This window comes from Ctenopharyngodon idella, chromosome 1 (assembly GCF_019924925.1).
Source record: "Ctenopharyngodon idella isolate HZGC_01 chromosome 1, HZGC01, whole genome shotgun sequence".
Lineage (NCBI taxonomy): Eukaryota > Metazoa > Chordata > Actinopteri > Cypriniformes > Xenocyprididae > Ctenopharyngodon > Ctenopharyngodon idella.
Window position 1 is genome coordinate 32,988,855 of NC_067220.1, and position 21,900 is coordinate 33,010,754.

A 21,900-nucleotide genomic window follows, 5' to 3' on the forward strand; every position below is an offset into this window, starting at 1 on the left:
GATGTAAAAATAAAATTGCAGAAATGATAATCTAGCACCTTTTTAATATCGAGTTTTCTAATTTATTGTTTACATAATTTAACCAATTATATTACTGTAAAATTATGTTCATTATATAATGTCACTACTTCTCTCGGTGTCGTTTGTATTCTTCTTCTTTTTTTTCTTCTTCTTCTTCTTCTTATCATTAAATTGCAAGAACTTAGAAACAATAGAAAAGAACAATAGAAAGTTGTTCTTTTCTATTGTTCTTTTCTATTGTTTCTAAGTTCAAGAACAATAGAAAGTTAACTAACATAAAGGAAGAATATTAAAAATGTCTTAACCAGACAAGCATCATAAAACAAGCCAAAGAAAATAAAGAATAGGTAATGGAAGAACAAATAAATAAATAAGCAATAAATAAATAAATAAATAAATTGATATTCTGATTAATATTCATAGTAAAAAAAATGGTTGACCTACAAATGATGCGCCCCCTGCTGTCCGTGAGGCGGCGAGCAGTCAAGCAGCTTGACCCGGAGGAGAAGCGCCGCATCGGCCATTTTGGGCTCAAAGGGGGCTTTTCTGTCACCACGTGAGGGCTGGGTTAGTAAGTCTGACACGGGCACTAAATCGAGCCGAGCGAAGACTCAGAGAACAAGGGGGTAAAAAACGGGAAAGACGTTGCCTCACACACCTGCACTCATTTTCACATGTGCTGATATAGAGAGTGTAAAGGATGCCGACAGTCACTCTGCCTCCCAAAGAAAACGCTCTGTTCAAGAGGATCCTGGTGAGTGCTAATGCTCCAGTACAAAAACATCCGTCTGACAAATAAAGCCTGTGGGCAACCGTCATGAGTGTGATTCAGAGCTAAATCTAATGCTTGGGCAGATCCAGCACTTTTTTTCTACGTGCAAAACTGAACTATCAAGAGTCTCCTTCTGTCAAATGGAGGTTAGCTTTTAGCCTGTTAGCTGCTAGCTGTCAGTGTGCTAATGTAGCTTATCATACAGAAACAATGCTGATGGAAAGAGGCTGTCATTGGTTGAATATAAGCGCACGGGTAGTGTAGCCTTTATTTATTTGATTTTAAACGGCAATATAACTACGTTTATACAGTCAAGTAAGTGCTTTGCTGTGAGGCTGAATGTTGCATGTCAGTGGCTGAAGTCAGTTTCATGGCCTGTTCAACCTGCAAACCACTTTTAAAGATCCTCAGGATATTTCTCGGAAAATTTTGGAGGAGTTTTGATTTAACGAGCTTTGCAGAGTTGTTTGGGAAGATATGAAGATCTCAACATGTTTGCAGTGTTGCCGTTGTTTGCCATTGAAGGAAAACCTGATGTGTGGTGCTCAACTTCAGAGCTACAAACACTTGACGTCTCGTGTAATTCACTGTCATAGCGTACATTCTTTTCACTCTACTGATATATAATGGAATAAACTTAGATTTTAATTAGATTTTAGCAGCCAGGCCTGCATTTTGGCTATTTTATCCATGTTTCATAACACTCCTTTGAACGGCTTTGCATGCTTTTTGTTATTGCAGACCTTTAAATTTATTATAGTTGGATGTGGGCATTCATTTGAAATGGGCAGAAGTAGACTTTGAGATAGTAGGCTGCTTGAGAATTGAAACCGACAGCATGATGGGTTTTTAATGCATGCATAACCTCAGTTAAAACTGTGTGCTTACATAATGTCATTCCACCATTTAAAAGTGTAAAAAAAAAATCATGTCATGCTTTTGTGTTCACTCTTATGCAGAAATCTTGACTTTCAACTGCTATTTTGGTGAAACTGATATTCATTAATTTCAGCTTTTTTCTCTTTATGATGATTCTAGTGTTGTGTTTTGGCTTAGTCTAGGTATAATCTGTAATATGCACAGTCTATTTCATGAAGATGTTAAACTGTAATCACAACAAAGCAGGGGTCTGTAGCATGAAGCCAAATTAGCTGGCTAGCCAGGTAAGTTTCAGATTAGTTTGCACCAATCCTGGGTTTTAGGTACCATGAAAGTGACTTGGCTTTTAGCGGTGTTCATCAACATAGTAACTTACGCTCCACGGCTAACCTGCTCCGGGGCAGGTTATGTTCTGGTTTAGAGATCTCAAACCGAAATTGGGCCATTCAGATATGAGCAAAGTGACACTGATGCATCCAACGCAATAAAGTCACTCCCCCAGTTTCTCTTCCTCCAAATTAAAGATCACTATATAGCAAAAAAAAAAAAAAAAAAAAAAAAATTAACAATAAAATTGTCTGGCTTTAATGATTATTACCTAGAATTTGATTTATATAATTATAATTATTATATGATATATATATTATTGTTAATTCATTACTCAAGCAATTTTAGTTTAGCAGTTATTGTTAAGCATTTAGTTTTAATAAATATTAATATATACAGATCATATGTAATATAAATAAGCTGTAAATAAACTTTAAATATGATGTGAACTTACGTGTTTGAGTCTCTATCGCTATTATCAACTATATAAACTAACTTCACAAGTTTTACCTGCACTGATAGAGCAAGAAAATTTATTTTATCTGTCCTCTTCCATGGACAAGTATTTTCAGTGTAAATGAGTTTAAATACTTCATTTTCTTCAATCTCTTAACCTTCAGCAAAAAAGTTTTATGAATCGCGCTGGCTGTCTCGTGAGAAGTAAATCACAGTTTCTCTGTTGCAAGGCATGTGATTGGCTGTTCACCACTGATGTCACACATTCATGTGCACACGCTCCACAAACTCAGGATCAAAGCCTGAGTTGACAGAGAAAGTTGATGATCAGCATCATGGTACCAACAAAGCCGGATTGGAGTGGTTTTGTTTTGTCAACTCGAAACTAATCCTATAACCCTGAGTTTGTTCAACTACCATCATGGTACAGGCCCCAGGTCTACAACAACTTGGTTACCTCTGTTGATGTGATGCACTGATTTTTTTTTTTTTCTTTTTAAAGAGCGTTTTATGTATTCTTAGATTATCTATCAACAGAAGTTGTAGTTCATGCGACTATTTATGAATATTTAAATACTATATGTGCGCTCTCAGGCTCAGTCAAGATCATGATTGTTCACGTTGTTGTCATGAATCCACTGACCGATTTAGCTGAGCTTAGTGGTTGAACATTGTTTTTTTTTATTATTATTATTATTTGATGGCCGATGCCTATATGAAATCACACTATTTTAGGCGTTTTAGCCGTTACGTTTTTTTTTTTTTGGCTATAGGTTGCAGGCTTGCCTTCCAGTGGCTTTGCTAGTATGATTCCTATAGGGATTTCCTAGAATGACATGTGTTATCTACTTCTGTGGCAGGGCATATTTGGAGTTTCTGTGCTAGAGCGCCCTCTGGCTTTCAGATGGAGAAGCATTTACTACTGATCACAGAGCCGTACAGCTCTGACAAGCTGTGCATACAATTTGTTGTATTGTTTGTAATTTGTTTGTAAATTTCTTTTTATACAATTTTTTATATATATATATATATATATATATATATATATATATATATATAAAATGTATATATATGTGTGTATATATAGGTAATTATGCCCTTTGAAGGTTATTGGACACTGAAATTTTTGTTCTTTAAGTTTGTGACAAGCACATAAAAATTATTACTTTTTTCATTTGAGTAATAATAAAGAAGATGTCCTACATTCATTAGTCTCACTGTGTTGTGCTTGGAAAACTGCAACATCACCAAAAAAAAAGAAGAAAAAAGAAAAAGAGAGAAATTAATAAATGTAGAGGCATCGATATTGGTATCGGCGAGTAACAGAAAAAAAATATCGGTACTCTGTCCTTAAAAAATAGTATCGGTGCATCCCTATTTACCAGGGTTACAGACAGTATATAAAGAATGTTGATGATGTTGGAGCATGAGGACAGATCCCCTGGTACTTCTACCTTTGCTCATGGATTGGCACTCTATTCTGTTTGATCCAATCACTCAAATCATGTTGACGTTCAATGTAAAAAGATGCTTTTTACAGTCAAAGTGTGTAGTTATGGCATCTACCAGCAGGGGCTAATGGGGCTATGCTATCCAACAAAACCTTGACCCCTCGGTTAGGACTGTCTGAGGGACTCAAGATCATCATCTGAACGTGGAGCCACAGAGTTCCTTTCTACTGCCAGAGAATAAAAGGGACAGATTTTGTGTTCTATTCACTTACATTTACATTTTGGCTCTCAGGTTTTTTTTTTCTTCAAATGAAGGAGAGACAGATATCTAAGCTCTGTAGTAAAGTGTACCAGGACCTTTTGAAATGTACCATTAATGTTGCTAGCCACATAAGAAACTGTGTTGGCATTTTAACTAAAACCTGAATGATCTATTTAATTAAAATTGTTAATTTGTTAATTGTTTTAAACATAAAAAAGTAAACGCAAATTAGAAATGTGGCCTTGGTATTTAACTGAAGTTTAAGTTGAAGTGCTAAAAATTATTAATTGCAATAAATATTAGAGATCCACCAATATTAGGTGTGTGATGAGTGACGATATTGCTCATCGATGTGAAAAGCTGTCTCGTGATATCAGCATGCCGGAGTTGTTTGTGTCTTTTACTGCATACGATAATTTATACTCAGAAATTAGAACTGAAGTGACATTCATTACAAGATGATTAGTTTAGGGCTGTCACGATTTCTTGATTAAATTCGAGTGCTTGATTTTAAAAAAATGTTAAAGATTCAGTGGACATTTGTATTAAATGTTGTTAGGCCATTTGATCATGCTGTAAAGTGTAATAACAATAATCACCAGGCCATTGGCGCCTTCTGTAGGCATTTGTTAATACGTAATGCACAGAAGTTGATTATTGTTTATAGTGTATTACATTATGTATTTTAACAGTGTTGTTCAATAAAACCATGATTACTTGCTTTTGATACTTGAATTTGAATCAATTATTATTGTCTCATTGTTATTATATATGTATTTTAAGTTATTTTTAAGGCTATCGTTCACTTAGATCTGTTTTTATTACTACATTTTTTTTTTTAACTTTCAGTCAAATAAAAGACTATTTTCCAGTCATATATTTTTGTCAATGAAGATTTCTTAAAAATAGTGTTAAAATATAGTCTCGTTTTGTTCTCGTGAACCCAAATTCGTGTATCGTGTAGTGAGCTAAGTGTATCATCACACGCCAACCGATAATGATTTTTAATTTTTTTTTTTTTAAACGGTACTAATTATAATTTGTATGTTTAATATCTGATATGCAGAACCAAAGTTTATTTTATGTTTTATTCTTATTATATTGTTTTTGTTAAATTATATATTTATATCACAATTAGCAGTTTTTTTTTTTTTTTTTTTTTTTTTAATTTTTACAACAGCGACAATAATATTAACAATAGGCAAATTTTTCAAATGGAGATTATAAATGACAAGGAAGTCTGTTAATTTTTAGATGTTGTTTATAGGTGTTGACACTAAAGGATAAAGACAACTATTTCACCACAATAATAATCATACAGGATAAATAATTATGTCAGGAAAGTAAACAAAACAGTAAATGCATTACATTAGTGTCCATTTCGAATAGCAATTTATGAGAATTATAAATGCTTTTGTCATGGTCTAGAATAGGTTAATTAAACTGCTTTATTTCAAAGGCAGTATGAGGAGCTAAAAATCAAGGCAACAAGCATCAGATCAACTGCAAAAATGAGTAAAGACATTTGGAGACGAAAATTAAGCAAAATGGTTGAAATCCCATAAATACATTCACTTGTAATGTGACAATGCTTATTACTTTTGACCAATAGGTGGCACGGACGCCAAATTGATCTGGTGCGGTCAGTGTTTGGTGTCAATATGTCAAATCTTTCTAGAGATACAGCCTCTGATGCAGTTTGGTATTATGCTTTCAAATTTGTTGACGCGGTATAAGGAAATGGTTTTGCCTATCAACACGAAATCCATACCTTTTTGCTGGCGTGGGCTGAAGATGATGTTGATGAAAATCAGAGCAACAGTCTAGGAGGAGTTTGATAAAGTAGGTTTTTAAAGAAAATCAAAATGGTGGACAAGAATTTGGCTGACTCTGGCAAAATTGGTATCTATGTTCTCAGCATGACCCAAGCAATCTATTAAGACCAGTTTTATTACTATACAATGCTGCACCGAATCTAAAGAATCAAGTATTGTGATTTTTGGTAAATCTGTTCAAAAGTTACCAATTTTTACCAATACCAATTTTGATCATATTTCATGACCTCAATAACACTGTTGCCGCGGGTTGATTTTCATGTCCGCGGGTTGAAGCAACCCCAAATAACATGATATTTAGCCCCTGCAATGTGTATTTTACCAGGGGAATCCCAACAAAAATGCAGATTTTAGCCCTGGAACGCGATTTTTACCGGGGGACCCCCTCTGAAACGTGATTGGACTAGTTTTGGGCTAGTTTTGAGTAGCAATTGGGCAGGTTTTGTTGTGAAAACCTGGCAGCCCTGACCCTCAGGTCATGGTTGTCATAACATTTAATGAAAATCTGACAAATGGTCTAGGAGTTCGAAAAAGTCGTTTTTTTTTTTTTTTCATGACTCAATCGACTTGAGTCAAGGAATCAGAGGAAAATGGAATTTTATTTCTAGCCCTTATGGTTCAAAAGTTATTAGCACAAACATTGTTTCAGTCTCTGTGTTATGCATCATAATTTGCAATATTCTTTTCAGTTAAGAGAAACTAAACCGTTTGCAGTTCCATGGGGAAATGGAGTAGGTGGTGTACTTTAACATTTTGAATTTATTGTACTTAACCACTAACACAGTTAGCAACTTAAGTCATATCATATTGTTAAAATCTACTGGGACTGGCCTTTTAATAGTTTTCAAAGACTCTATTTTTAATTTAGAAAGGCTGTTGTATATACAATGCACTGAATTGATTCAGTAGTGCTATATTGAATGGTTAAGAGCAAACTCCAGATTTGCTGACAGAATGAGGTGATCTTACTGATCTAACAGGCCTGCGTAATAAAGAGGAAACAGAAGCTGCTCCAAATAGAACTACTCAGAGTAAATTACCATCATTTACGGTGTTTGCAGGGGACAGCACAAGCATGTGCGTTTATCAAGTGCACCCTCACACAAGGTTAGCCAGCTATGGATTGTCTTTACCATAAGTGAAGATAGTACTGTCAACGCTCTGCACTTAGTTTTATTTAGGAGAACCCAGAGTTAAAATGAATATTAAATTAGTACATTTAATATAATAAATAGAGATTGACCGCTAATCGTTTTACCGATATTTTTCTTGATATTTAAGCATTTTTCTGTCATTGTGTATTGTTTGTTAAATACCTGAAATATTATATGCCTATAAATGTTTTGAGAATTGTGTGCAAGACTGTTGTTAAAGCACAGCGTCTGAGGGGAGATGAGTCAACAACGGTGTTCAAAGTTAAAATAACTTTCCTCCCTTAATTAGTAAACTTTATTTAACATAACAGCCATCAATCCACAGATGAGATATGTTACATATAGACGTGCCGGTATACGGTAATACAATATATCACAATAATGAACATGCACAATATTGTTATCGTGGGCACTTCAAAATACTGTGAACAATTATTTATTATGAATTATTCAGATTTTTAGAATGCATTTTAAGAATACTTTACCCCTCAACTGTTTAAAATGCACAAAACCGCTGTATGCTGCGTCAAAGAGGCACGCACTGATGTAAACAAGCCCAACACGCATGAGCAGTGCAGTGAGAAAATGCATATTCGCTCTCTGACAGCAGATGGCACTGACAGAACCGTAGAAATGCAGCGGTTACCCCTGTAATACCCATAAACAAAGCAGCTGTGCTACTTTTTTAGTATTTAAATGTTTCAAACAGCATTTAGATTTTTGTATTCACAATGGTGTTGATCACAGCACCAAATACTTAAAGACTTAAGGCTATTTATTTTCAGATGTAAGCATTTTTATATTTTAATCTAGACTACTACAACATGCCATAGGTTTTGTTCTATGTTCTGATTCTGTTCATTCACACTTTACAATAAGGCTTCATTAGTTAACATTCGTTTATTTATTAGTTAACAAACTGACAATGAGAAATTATTTTAAAGCATTTATTAATCTTAATGTTAATTTCAACATTTCACATTATTAAAATCAAAAGTTGTAACTGTATTTAATGGAGCTGAGCTAACATGAACAAACATTATTAAACCTTTTATAGTATGACCACTTTTTTTAATTCTAATATCGTGATGATACTGTATACAGTTATAAAAGCTTCAGCAATTATCGCAACATGAAAATTTGGTACCGTCACATGCCTAGTTACATACTTGTAGTTGAAACTTTGCTCTAAAAAATAGAGATGATCTCAAGTCACGTCCCAATAAAGGTGTAATTTTATATGAATTAAATAAAACGGCCACGAATGATTGCATGTTGGGAAAAAAACCCTCTGAACTTAATTCTCTCTCTGTTGTCTGTTCATCATTAGTCTTGACGATTTGTTTTTAGTTTTCTGGCAACTAATGTATGCGTATTTCAGCGAATATTCCAGTGTATTCCATTAGCTTTACTCTTTAGTCTATTAAACAACATATAAACCTTTTAAAACTGTAGTTTAAAATGAATGCTTATATTTGTGCAAAGTTGATAGACTTGCTACTCATTTATATTCTCCATTTGAAAACATCAGACTTTGTAAATTTATTTTGCCTATTGTTAATGTTACGGCTGTAGTTATAAATAAAAAAGATGAATATAATAGAAATGAACTAAAAATAGAAAAGATTTTTTATTTTTTGCACTCTTTCAGACCCCTTTATTTATTGATGTTGAAGTGTTATGTATGCAAGGAGGGAATGAAAGTGTTAAAACAGTTTTGTTCAGTTCAGAAATAAAATATGTCAGTTCTGTATATGGTTTATCGGGCACATGCAAATAATCATTATTGATTATAAAAAGTCAATATTGGTCGATCTCTAATAATAAAGATAATGAAAATCATCTAAAAAAAAAAAAAATAGCATTTTCTTCAACTGACGATGACTGAATCCATTGTTTTTTCCAACTTTAGTACTTGAACTTAAAATTATTTTCAGTTAGTTGCCAAGACCACAGTTCTACTTTTTACTTTTTCTTCATAGTATCATTTCAATGTAAGAAATTATTTTTAGTAGTTTAATAACAACACTGGCCTTTACAAATAAATTAGTTTATATTGTTTGCATTATTATTATTTATTTTTTTTCTCTCTCTCTCTCTCTCTCTCTCTCTCCTTATGTCATCAGAGATGTTATGAACACAAGCAGTACAGAAATGGACTGAAATTCTGCAAACAGATTCTCTCTAATCCCAAGTTCTCAGAACATGGAGGTAGGAATCCTGCTTGGCTTAAACAGTTTAATGTGAATAACATGGACACAAATCTAATTGAAATGAACATATTCTAAACAATATTTACTCAAACATGTCCATATCTATTGACAAAACAGGACATTTAGTGACTGTTTAGAATGGCTAATTGGGTTATTAATAATCTCAAAATAGTCACACATCACTCTGGATCATTATTACTGCATAAAACATACACATTTATGTAGATTTAGACTGCATTTGAGAATTTGTATTTTATCGTCTTCAACTTTAAATCATTCCTGAATGAAAAGGTTTTGTTTATTAATCCCATGTAAGTTTACTAAGGCTTAATGGGTTAAAGGTTATGATCTTTGCAGAGACACTGGCGATGAAAGGCCTGACCCTGAACTGCCTGGGAAAGAAAGAAGAAGCCTACGAACTTGTCCGCAGAGGTCTACGAAATGACCTGAAGAGCCACGTTTGTATCCTTGGAGCTAGTGAACAAAACACACTTTTGAAAGCTTTCAATTTAACATTTATATTCGTTAACTTCCAGTATGCAGAGTATAGTATGGTAATGGTCCATGTGTTGGAGCAGTTGTTTCCTCATGTTCATAGCAGCAGAATTAACACTCCAGTATTTGTCTCAATTTGAAGCCTGTCGCTGCCGGTGGGGGTGATGGAGCCCAGCCAAGATTCCTGCCCTGTGTCTGACCATGATGTGCAGTGACACCGTGAACTGTTTAGAGAGCCAAACACATAGTGCAGTGTTTCCTCGCTGCCAGTCAAATGCTTCACATTCTAGAGGTTCATGGTTTACAGGAAAAAATATCATTTTGGAATATAATAGATTGCTTCATTTTATTGGTTGTTTCTACATGAGATACAATTTTACCAAAATTATACCAAAAATACCAAAAAGTGCTTCAGTTTGTTTGAATTTAATGTAAAATGTTTGGATAGACAAAATGTATTTGGATAGACAAAAGAGATTGTCAGTTTAATAACTAGTTTCTTGATATTAGTCGGCTCATCACACAAAATATTTTGTCTTGGCTTTTGTGAATTTTAGTTATTGTTCTGGGCACACTACTGACTGTCATCAGCTCTTTAGTCTTGTTTCTCTTTGCAAATAGTTTTCCCTGCTGTCCTTAACGTGACATTTTCAGGCTGGCACGTGTACGGTCTGCTTCAGAGGTCTGACAAGAAGTACGATGAGGCTATTAAGTGCTACAGAAATGCACTGAAATGGGACAAAGACAACTTGCAGATCCTTCGAGATCTCTCCCTGCTGCAGATCCAGATGAGAGACCTGGAGGGTTACAGGGTGAGTATGTGTGTTCGCACTTACATTTCATTTTTTAATTATAGTACCGTTCAAAAGTTTGGGGTCATTATAATTTTTTTAAAGAAATTAACTTTTATTCAGCAAGTATGCATTAAATTGTTTAAAAGTGACAGTAAAGATGTTTATAAATTTACAAAAGATTTCTATTTCTATATCTTTCTATTCATCAAAGAATCCTGAAAAAAAATGAAAAAATGTTAGTTCACAGTTCATTAATGTTAACAAAAACGTCTGATTTTAATAATGTATTTGTAAATGTTGAAATAACATTAACTAAGATTAATAAATGCTGTAAAAGTATTGTTAATTCATGTTAACTAAAATTAACGAATGAAACCTTATTGTAAAGTGTTACCAATAAATTCAGCCTTGAGTATAAGAGACTTCTTTCAAAAACATTTAAAGATCCTAATGACCCCAAACCTTTGACTAGTAGTGTGTATTTCATTTATTGCAGAATATTCAATATAATCTTCACTTGAATATGTAAAATATACTCTTTAATGTAATGTTGAGGTGAAACACAAAGGATGCATATGTGTGTTGGACCAAATACAGGGGCCATGACTCAGCAATGTCCATTTCCTGTCTCTTGAACTTGTTTCTTTCTTCCCTTCTCTTGTGTCCTCGTTTCTTTGTCTTCTGCGGTATTATAAAGTGGGTGTTTAATGTTTCATAGCCGCAGGCTAGTCTGATACCTGCTTTTACCACTGAAATGAAAGCCTTTCAGATTTGGGGTTTGTGCAATATGGCTCCACTGTTGTTTTCTGTCAGTTTAGATGGTACTTTGTTGTATTGTTTTGAAAGAGATCCAATTTCTCCTCTGCATTCAGCAAGTGCTTAATCCTTTTAAAAAGCTTTTTAAAACCTAACACCTTTGTTCTGACTTTGTTTTGACTGCCTTGTAGGAGACCCGGTATCAGCTGCTGCAGTTGCGGCCAGCCCAGCGAGCATCATGGATTGGTTACGCCATTGCGTATCACCTCTTAGAGGACTATGAGATGGCCGCCAAAATCATTGAGGAGTTTAGAAAAACACAACAGGTAGATACAGACATGACCGACAGATGCAGTGTTTATCTTGTAGGGTTGTCACAATACCAAAATGCTAGTATGCTAATGAACACATTTCATATATGCTTTGAAACAAGTGTTATTTAAAAAATCTATTTGACAAATTAAATTAAAACTATGGTATGTAGTATCTACAAGTGTTGTTTTAGTATCATGTGCTTGTATCAAGGTTATTATAACTAAAACTAAAACCATAAAAACATTTGTTACTTTAAAAAAAAAAAAAAAAAAAACATTAATTGAAGAAAAATTATAAAATAATGTAAATGTAAGTATAAAAAAAAAAAAATTGGACTAAACTTAAGGCATTTTCCATTTTCATTTAGTAAATACTACTTTAATGTACTAAAAAAAAACTAAAATTAAAATAAAAAGGATAAAGATTAATAATAATAAACTATAATAGTATTTCAATGATACTAAAATAACACTGGCTTATATATTTAATTATTCAGTTAGCTGTTTTTATATTTTCAGTTTACATTTTAGTTTGTTTTATTTTTATGTGCTTTCATCTTTCATACTTTCATACATTTTTATTAATTTATTTTTAATTTAAATTTATTTCCAATTATTATCAACTTTAGCGTAAAACGAAATTTGAAATTTACGTTTTTTTTATCTAATATTTATTTTGTTTTATATCATATTTGATATATTTTCAATTAACAAAAAAAAACATTTTTTAATAGTTTTAAATTTTAATAGTTTTAGTTAACAATAACAAGTATTTTTCACTTAAGCACTCATTCAAGTTTTTCAAATTATTCAAGTACAGAGTAATGTTGTTGATTGACTTATTAAAGAGACTTTTTCTCTTTCCATAATGTTGTTTGACTAATATTAAGGACAGACCTTTTTAAAAAAGTTATATTACATGGGAGAGTGGAAATTATTATATGGGAGAGTGGAAAGTGGAGGAAGATTTATGCAAACATTTGCATTGTCTTAAGACATGAATGCTCTTCTCAGAACATGTATACAAAAACACATGAATGTTCAAAAACTGCCTGTCAGACAGAAAGTAAATTATATAGTGCAGTATAAACATGCGTGCCAAAGTACCTGTACTTTTCACATCCCTATTAACTTAGAATAGATTTGAAAGAACAGGCTGGGTAACAGGAGTGTTAAATGAGGTATTGTGAAAACTACAACCTGCCGCTCCAGGTCAACAGGCAACACAATGGCACATAATTATTGTGGCTTCCAAGATAAGGCACTTACTTCCTCTCATAGCCCAACAGGAAACTACAAGTTGGCAGTCTAAATAAATGATTGTGTATTACTTTGGAGGGATTAGTTAATGCAACAGATTATTTCTCTTTATGTGTATTTTTATGGTGTTTATGAAGGGTTTTTTTTTGTTGTTTTTTTTCAGACGTCCCCTGACAAAGTTGATTATGAGTACAGTGAACTGCTGCTGTATCAGAATCAGGTCCTGAGGGAGGCGGGACTCTTGAGAGAAGCTCTGGATCATCTCACTACCTACGAGAAACAGATCTGTGATAAACTGGCTGTGGAGGAAACCAAAGGTACATCATTGTACCGCTTTCTTCCTCATCTTCCACATTTTTCCTTTGTTTCCTTTTTTTTCTTCTGCGTTTTATGACATTTTGTCCATTATGCAGTTTTTCTTGTTCACATTTTGCTTGTCTAGCAGATTTACTTCCTGTTTGTTGTCCCCAATTGAAAGTTCTCTTTCGTTTCATTCCTCTGTTCCTGTTGTGGATGTGTAGGGGAGCTTCTGTTGAGTCTGGAGCGGTTTGAGGAGGCGGCAGATGTATACAGACGACTGCAGGAGAGAAATCCTGAAAACTGGGCTTATTACCATGGCCTGGAGAAAGCCCTCAAACCTGGTACACACATGCAAACTGATTACCCAGCATCATTTTTATCTCCCATCTTACAAAAATATGCATGCACATTAGTAACAGTTTAACAAAACACAGCATTTCTGGTGTTTTTCAGTGAATACAGAAGAGAAACTAAAGATCTATGAGGAGGCCTGGGAGAAATACCCTAAAGGTCTCGTACCTCGCAGATTACCGCTGAGCTTCCTGTCTGGTAGGCAACTCTTCTTCTAGTCTAATACATCAGCCTCTACCATAATTTTGCATTTGTTGAATAAAATGTTTCTGTATTGTTCAGGGGACAAGTTTCGAGAGTGTTTGGATAGATATTTAAGAATGAACTTCAGTAAAGGCTGTCCTCCAGTCTTCACCACACTCAGATCTCTCTATCAGGACAAAGAGAAGGTGAGGAAACATACTACACATACAGAACATACATACTAGTGTTTACGTGCAGATGGGTTTTTCACATTTTATTTTAATTGCAGGTGTCAATAATTGAAGAATTAGTTGTTGGTTTTGAAACGTCGTTACGGAGCTGTCGAATGTTCAGCCCAGATGGTATGATTTATTTTTTCTTTCTTTTTTCCCCTATATTTACCTTTTTTTTTTTAATTTAATTTTATCATTTGAATTATAGGGATTGTATCATGAGGAATCAAATTTTGCTTGATCAAAGTCAATCTGTACTGTAGCTTTCAAAACATAAAACTTACTCCCTAGTGCAAAAATACCATATTAAAAGGGTGTTAAAGCAGTTATTATTATGTGAAAACCCACATCTTTATGAAAAAACAGTTAAAGGAATGATTCGTGCAAAAATTAAAATTTTCTGTTAATTGACTCACCCTCAGGCCATACAAGATGTAGGTGTCTTTTTTTTCTTCAGTAGAACAGAAGAGAAGAGTTTTAGCTGAAACCGAGAACCTTAATGATTCATATAATGCAAGTCAATGGCTACCGTCACTTTGGGAGTCAAAAAAAACAAACATGTACAGTAAAAACAAAATTGATACCTGCGGCCCCTATCGATATATTGAGGTCTTATGAAGCGAAACGATCGGTCTGTGCCGGAAACTGAACATTATTTACAGCATTATTACCTGTAATCCATATGGTTGGGTATAGTGTTTTTTTTTTTTTTTTTTTTTTTTTTTTTTTTTACAATGCCGGTGCCAAATCGATACTTTTAGAATGGTACCGGTGCCTGAACCGATACTTTAAAAAAATAAGAGGCACAAAATGACAGTGGATGACATTAAAGTATGTCTTTATTATTGAAAAAATAAAATAAAAAATTCTTTAAATTGAACAATATATTAAAAGTTTAAAGTATACTTAAATATATATATAAATATAAGTAAACACAAAACGCAACAAATTTACTTAAAGGGTTAGTTCACCCAAAAATGAAAATTCTGTCATTAATTACTCACCCTCATGCCGTTCCACACCCGTAAGACCTTCGTTAATCTTCGGAACACAAATTAAGATATTTTTGTTGAAATCCGATGGCTCCGTGAGGCCTACATAGGGAGCAATGACATTTCCTCTCTCAAGATCCATAAAGGTACTAAAAACATATTTAAATCAGTTCATGTGAGTACAGTGGTTCAATATTAATATTATAAAGTGACGAGAATATTTTTGGTGCGCCAAAAAAAGCAAAATAACGACTCGTATAGTGATGGCCGATTTCAAAACACTGCTTCATGAAGCTTCGGAGCGTTATGAATCAGCGTGTCGAATCAGCGGTTCGGAGCACCAAAGTCACGTGATTTCAGCAGTTTGGCAGTTTGACACGTGATCCGAATCATGATTCGATAAGCTGATTCATTATGCTCCAAAGCTTCCTGAAGCAGTGTTTTGAAATCAGCCATCACTAAATAAGTTATTTTGGGGTTTTTTGGCGCACCAAAAATATTCTCGTCGCTTTATAATATTAATATTGAACCACTGTACTCAGATGAACTGATTTAAATATGTTTTTAGTACCTTTATGGATCTTGAGAGAGGAAATGTCATTGCTCCCTATGCAGGCCTCATGGAGCCATCGGATTTCAACAAAAATATCTCAATTTGTGTTCCGAAGATTAATGAAGGTCTTACGGGTGTGGAACGACATGAGGGTGAGTAATAAATGACATTATTTTCATTTTTGGGTGAACTAACCCTTTAACAAATTCACAATAAATCTTAAGCCATCTAACCCAACTACAATAATTTAAAACGAAATAAAACTAAGTTGCAGTACTAACAGCAATGTAGTCGGTATTCTTGGTATGCTAAAAACCAGCTTCAAATTTCCAAATTTGCCATATTGGCACCCGGTTTCGGTATCCAACCCTAGTAATCCACAGCCGCGGCAAACGGTCTGGAGTGCGAGCTTCCTGTTGCATAATGACGTATCCACAGTAGATCAAACATTGGGAATCTGTGAAAAGTCAACCTTCCCGATTGAGATTGCACAAGTAAGCATAATCTAAATTTTTTATATAGGTTGCAGCATCCAGGATAAGCACAAGTACCACTTTTATGAGCAATACAACATGCGTATTACCTCTCTGTTGTAAACAAACACAGCGTCAGCTCACGTGTGAGTTTGCTTCCTTGCATACGTCATTATGCGACAAGAAGCTCGCGCTCCATACTGCCATGAATGCCCTCAGGACCATTGAGGCTGTGGATTACATTTTGGATGGCCTGAGGGTGAGTAAATTAACAGCAAATTTTCAAAAGTCTTCCAAAGTATACCAAGTATATGGCCGTCCATGTTCCACAACTGTCCACGTGACGTAATTTTGTCATCAGGAGGGTCCGCAGACGTCCATACACACTGTCCACATGCAGCCCAATTTTTGTGTCCGCGCAGACGATGTATGATATGATGCTTTTTCTGATTTGTATTGGTGGATTAGTATTATCTGATTGGTTCTTTTGATGGTTACATGTAGATGATGGCAAAGAGGAGCCGCCCACTACATTACTTTGGGTGCAGTATTTTCTGGCTCAGCACTATGATCAGATCGGCCAGCACACCATGGCACTCGAATACATCAACGCTGGCATTGAGAGCACGCCTACTCTGATCGAGCTCTTCCTCATTAAAGCCAAGATATACAAGGTAATGTACAAAACACATCACACACCATTACCATTTTGCAGATGCTTTTCATTCAGTTGGCAATATGCTAATTAACACGACAATCACAGTGGCTTGGGTCTCTCACTGAAAGGTGCAACTAATCAAAAGAAAATGAGAATAATTAGGTGGGTTCATTGATTTGATTGTCAGATTTCCCAGCTCCATTGTGTCTCTTTTGTATCTCCCTCCCTCAGCATGCTGGGAACATCCGGGAAGCAGCTCGTTGGATGGACGAAGCTCAGGCCCTGGACACAGCAGATCGTTTCATTAACTCCAAATGCGCCAAGTACCTGCTTAAAGCAGGTCTGGTCAAAGAAGCTGAGGAAATGTGCGCCAAATTCACGAGGGTAAGCGGAGTGTGTTCATGCTTTATGTACATAAGCAGTCTTCTCTCTGGTAATGACGTTTGTATCCATTTTGTGTGTAACTTTTGTCTCAGGAGGGAGCGTCTGCAGTAGAGAATCTGAATGAGATGCAGTGTATGTGGTTCCAGACTGAATGTGCTCTGGCCTATAAATCTATGAAGAAATGTGGAGAAGCACTCAAAAAATGCCATGAGATTGAAAGGGTGAGTCTTTTTCTGCTTTATTTATATCATGGTTTTTGTGTGCTGATTTTACCTTATTGTTTCCCTCTTTTTTGACTCTGTCACACATTCGTTCCTTACAGCACTTTGTAGAGATAACAGATGATCAATTTGACTTCCATACGTACTGTATGCGTAAGATGACACTGCGTTCCTACGTGGACCTGCTTAAGCTGGAGGATGTGTTACGTATGCACCCATTCTACTTCAAAGCCTCACACACCGCCATCCAAATCTACCTCAACCTGCATGACAACCCACTAACAGATGACAGCAAGGAGCTACAGACTGAAACTGGTAATATGACTGAATTAAGCCAGTATATCGTTGTCGGGCGGAAACCGTGGATCTCTATATTTCGTCTTTTTTCTCTTTCCATGAATTATTACTATTGGTCACCCTTTATGTCTGTGGGTTTAAATTATTAAAAAGTGCTTGTGACTAAACCTCGTAACTGGATCCTCAAACTCTTAGTAAAACCCTCATAACTTTAAGGTAAAAAATTTTATGCGATTCACTTACTGCCTCAGATGTAGCCATTCTAATGAAGGACAAAATGTGTATGCCAGACATTTGCTGGCCAAAAACCTTGTAACTCCATTTGAGCTTGATTTTGATAAAATGTTAATAATTTAATGACACATGCAAGTGTCTGGCCATATATAAAGCCACAATATCAGCTCACAACAGTGTTTTTTTTGTTTTTTTTTGTTTTTTACAAAAACACTGTGTTTTTCCCATTTCCTGACAAGCGGTTTTGGATTACAAGGTTTCCGCTCAACAGGGACAATATGTTTTATGTTTTCTTAAAAAGAAGTGTGCTTAATGTTGCTTGTTTTTCAAACAGGGAACCTGACTGACAAAGAACTGAAAAAGTTAAGGAATAAGCAACGAAGAGCACAGAAGAAAGCACAGCTGGAGGAGGAAAAAAAGAACGCAGAGAAAGAGAAACAGTTAAAGAACCAGAAGAAGAAAAAAGAGGATGATGACGAAGAGATCGGCGGCCCTAAAGAGGAACTCATACCAGAGAAACTGGCCAGGGTGTGTGTTTGTTTTTGAGAGAAATGTTTGTGAAAGTGGGGAATTCTGATGAGACAACCAAATAGAAGACAAACATAATTCATGTCATTAGTAGGAACCTTAGGGGAAATTTGAAGTAACTTAAAAGCTGTTATTGTGCTTGGACAGAAACAGTTGTCTTTTGTTTTCCAGGTGGAGAATCCATTAGATGAAGCTATAAAGTTTCTGACACCTTTGAAAAACCTGGTGAAAAATAAAATAGACACACACCTTCTGGCCTTTGAAATCTACTTTAGGAAAGGTATATACTTTACATCTCTGAACCACATTCTTATCTCCATTTGAACAATCTAATAAAAAATATATATATATATATATATATATATATATATATATATATATATATATATATATAAATATCTGATGATATTTAGTAGTCATAATATTTACGTCTGCATGTAGTGAAAATTCACCTTGTTATTGATCTTATTGTGAACAGTTCAACCATGCACATGATCCTTTTCTTTCTTTCTTTCTTTCTTTCTGACCTCGTAATTTATAATCAAAATATCATAATCTGTGAGACTTAAAGGATTAGTTCACTTTAAAATGAAAATTACCCCAAGATTTACTCATCCTCACGCCATGACGCCATGTCCATGACTTTCTTCTTTCTGATGAACACAATCAGAGTTATATTAATAAATATCCTGATGCATCCAGTATGAAGCTCAAGAAATGAAGCTCAAGAAAGTGGTATGAAGCTCAAGAAAGTGGATCCATCCATCATAAAATGGGGGATAAATAAAATGGGGGGTAAATGAAGGCCTTCTGAAGCGATGCGTTAGGTAAGAAAAATATCCATATTTAACAAGTTACAAAGTAAAATAACTAGCTTCCGCCAGACCCCCTTCCATATTCAGCTTACGAAGAAAGTGTAACACCTCTCGCAGTTCAAAATGCTTAAGCTACATCCTACGCCTTATTTATCCATATTTAACAAGTTATAAAGTAAAATATCTAGCTTCCGCCAGATTGCCTTCCGTATTCAACTTACGAAAAAAGCGTAACCTGACATGACTGTTGAATACGGAAGGCGTAGGATGTAGCTTAAGCATTTTGAACTGCGAGAGGTGTTACACTTTCTTCGTAAGCTGAATATGGAAGGGGGTCTGGCGGAAGCTAGTTATTTTACTTTGTAACTTGTTAAATATGGATATTTTTCTTACCTAACGCATCGCTTCAGAAGGCCTTCATTTACCCCCCATTTTATTTATCCCCCATTTTATGATGGATGGATCCACTTTCTTGAGCTTCATACCACTTTCTTGAGCTTCATTTCTTGAGCTTCATACTGGATGCATCAGGATATTTATTAATATAACTCTGATTGTGTTCATCAGAAAGAAGAAAGTCATATGCACCTAGGATGGCTTGAGGGTGAGTAAATCTTGGGGTAATTTTCATTTTAAAGTGAACTAATCCTTTACCTTCTCTCTGGTGACGTATGACGCTCACTTTCAGATTTGCCAGTCAACAACTATATTACTTTTTTTCTTTTTCCAATTATATTTCACTCGGATGTACATCACAATATGGAAGAAATGATCTGCCGCTACTTCCGTTACATTGCGACTTTAATAGTTGAATAATTTTAACATTCTTTGTCATCAATTTCCTCACAGAAAAGTTCCTGTTAATGCTGCAGTCGGTGAAGAGGGCCAATGAAATAGACCCAGACCACCCTTGGCTTCACCAGTGTCTAGTCCGCTTCTTTAAAGGAGGTGAGTGAACCCAGAGTGCCTCTTCCTCTTAGTTTGGTTTTATCAATTGGTCTTATTTGTTGCTTTTGACACCATATTTGCCTCCATGTGTTGTGATTGGTTCTGTTGTAAAGTTTGGTCGGTAATGTGTTCATATTAATTGGCTAACAGTGTCTGAAAGTAAAGACCTAGCAGAGTCGGTCAGCATGGTGCTCAAGCAGGAAATCTCCAGGCTGTTTGGGGAAAGTAATGCTAAGAGCTTCAATCAGGCCTTCCTCAGCAAGCACTCCAGTTCCATCCCTCACCGAGTAGCAGGTACACATGCTCAACTTGTCATATGCTTCTGTTTTTTTAAATGCTACTTTTCCATAATGCATTTTCACCTATTTTTTTTTCCTTTACAGCTGCCAAAATGATGTTCTACTTGGACCCTTCAACACAGAAGAAAGCAGTGGAACTGGCTATAGCACTTGATGAATCACTGAACAACAGAAGTATTCAGGTACATAGTAGACTACATGACCTTAAGAGGATTTACTAGCTGGTTAATGTACAAAAAGTGACAAGAATGGACACATTTGGGTAAATGTTGTAAAACTACTTTTTAAAAGGAATGTTTCAGATTTATCCACCGTTAAATTTGCATATAGCAGAGGAAATGAAGACCGGATTTATATCCATTTTGCGGAGACATGTTTATGTGGCCGAGTGTAAATGGAACAGTTTTAACAAATCAGATAGCTATCCGATCAGTAAAAACACATGAAGTGACCAGGTGTAAACAAGCCCTATATTATAGCCATACTACTTTATTTTCTTGCAGATCTGTACAGAGGTTTTGGAAAGCCTGCGTGATGGCAGCCTTGGAGAGGCTAAAGAAACGGCTGAGTTATACCGAGCAGAGTGTCATAAGATCTACCCCTATACGCTGGCCTTCATGCCCCCAGGCTACGAGGAAAACATGAAGATTGCGGTCAATGGAGACGTCTCCACGGAAACTGAGGAGCTGGCCAATGATATGTGAACAGTCGAAGAGGGTGAAGGACTGAGGGAGGAGGAGGTGGAATGGGAAGCGGTGCGGCACCGCCACTGTCGAACATCCAAGACGGTTGCCATTGACTGTTGCGGTTCTTTGAGGAACTTCCTGCGATCTTCTACACCCCCAGAAATTGCAGTTAGGACTGACAGACAATGACTGTGTTTTGGAGTGGAGGAAGAAGAGGAGGGGTGTGGAGGGAGAGATGAGAATAAAACGCCCATTTTACTTTTTTAACCTTGCCGATGACTACACTCTAACTAAAAACTAGTCAAACATGCATCCCATTTTGAAATACAGTATGTCTGAATGCAAACTTTGTGCAATGGCGAGAGCAAATCCCATAGTCAACACACCAAGCAAGAGAAACGCACTCAAACCCATCTTTCCCCTGTTTTAAAGAGTAATTTATATGAAAAATAAAAGCTTAAAAAGGATATTGCATTTTGTGCAGAAGATCTGATTTCAAGTGGTGGCTGAATCATCTGAAGTTGGACATGGTTTTGGAGGCAGGCTCGGTGTGGACAGGAAGTGATGTCGTAATGAGGAAGCAGCATGTGTAGATGTTCCTTATTGCATTTTTTTGGGTGTTGATGGGGGAAAAAAAAAAAAAAAAAAAAACTTGCTTGATAATGACAGCAAACCGTTATCAAGAGCCCTTTCCCTCTCTGTTCCAGCTTACCTCATTTTATCACTCTGTCTGATCCAGTTGGGTTACAGAGCTCA

General features: G+C 35.5%; 1 protein-coding gene across 1 annotated transcript; it reads left to right on the top strand.

The window, feature by feature from the left end:
- Nucleotides 1–514: 514 nt before the first annotated feature.
- Nucleotides 515–21,611, top strand: naa15b (N-alpha-acetyltransferase 15, NatA auxiliary subunit b). The gene is made up of 20 exons (XM_051901222.1): nt 515–775; nt 9,284–9,368; nt 9,728–9,832; nt 10,520–10,677; nt 11,607–11,741; nt 13,153–13,306; nt 13,511–13,630; nt 13,743–13,838; nt 13,923–14,029; nt 14,113–14,185; nt 16,579–16,748; nt 16,964–17,116; nt 17,209–17,337; nt 17,439–17,652; nt 18,203–18,396; nt 18,568–18,676; nt 20,061–20,159; nt 20,310–20,453; nt 20,543–20,640; nt 20,962–21,611. The coding sequence occupies exons 1-20, from the start codon at nt 722–724 to the stop codon at nt 21,160–21,162; spliced, it is 2,598 nt and encodes an 865-aa protein (XP_051757182.1). The 5' UTR covers nt 515–721; the 3' UTR covers nt 21,163–21,611.
- Nucleotides 21,612–21,900: the final 289 nt, after the last annotated feature.

What these genes read in the sequence shown, in the direction of transcription:
- naa15b (XM_051901222.1), top strand. Translation starts at nt 722, where the DNA reads ATGCCGACAGTCACTCTGCCTCCCAAAGAAAACGCTCTGTTCAAGAGG. An exon ending in GGAGAAAGCCCTCAAACCTG is followed by an intron (nt 13,631 to 13,742) that starts GTACACACATGC and finishes GGTGTTTTTCAG; the next exon opens with TGAATACAGAAGAGAAACTA. An exon ending in TCGAATGTTCAGCCCAGATG is followed by an intron (nt 14,186 to 16,578) that starts GTATGATTTATT and finishes GGTTACATGTAG; the next exon opens with ATGATGGCAAAGAGGAGCCG.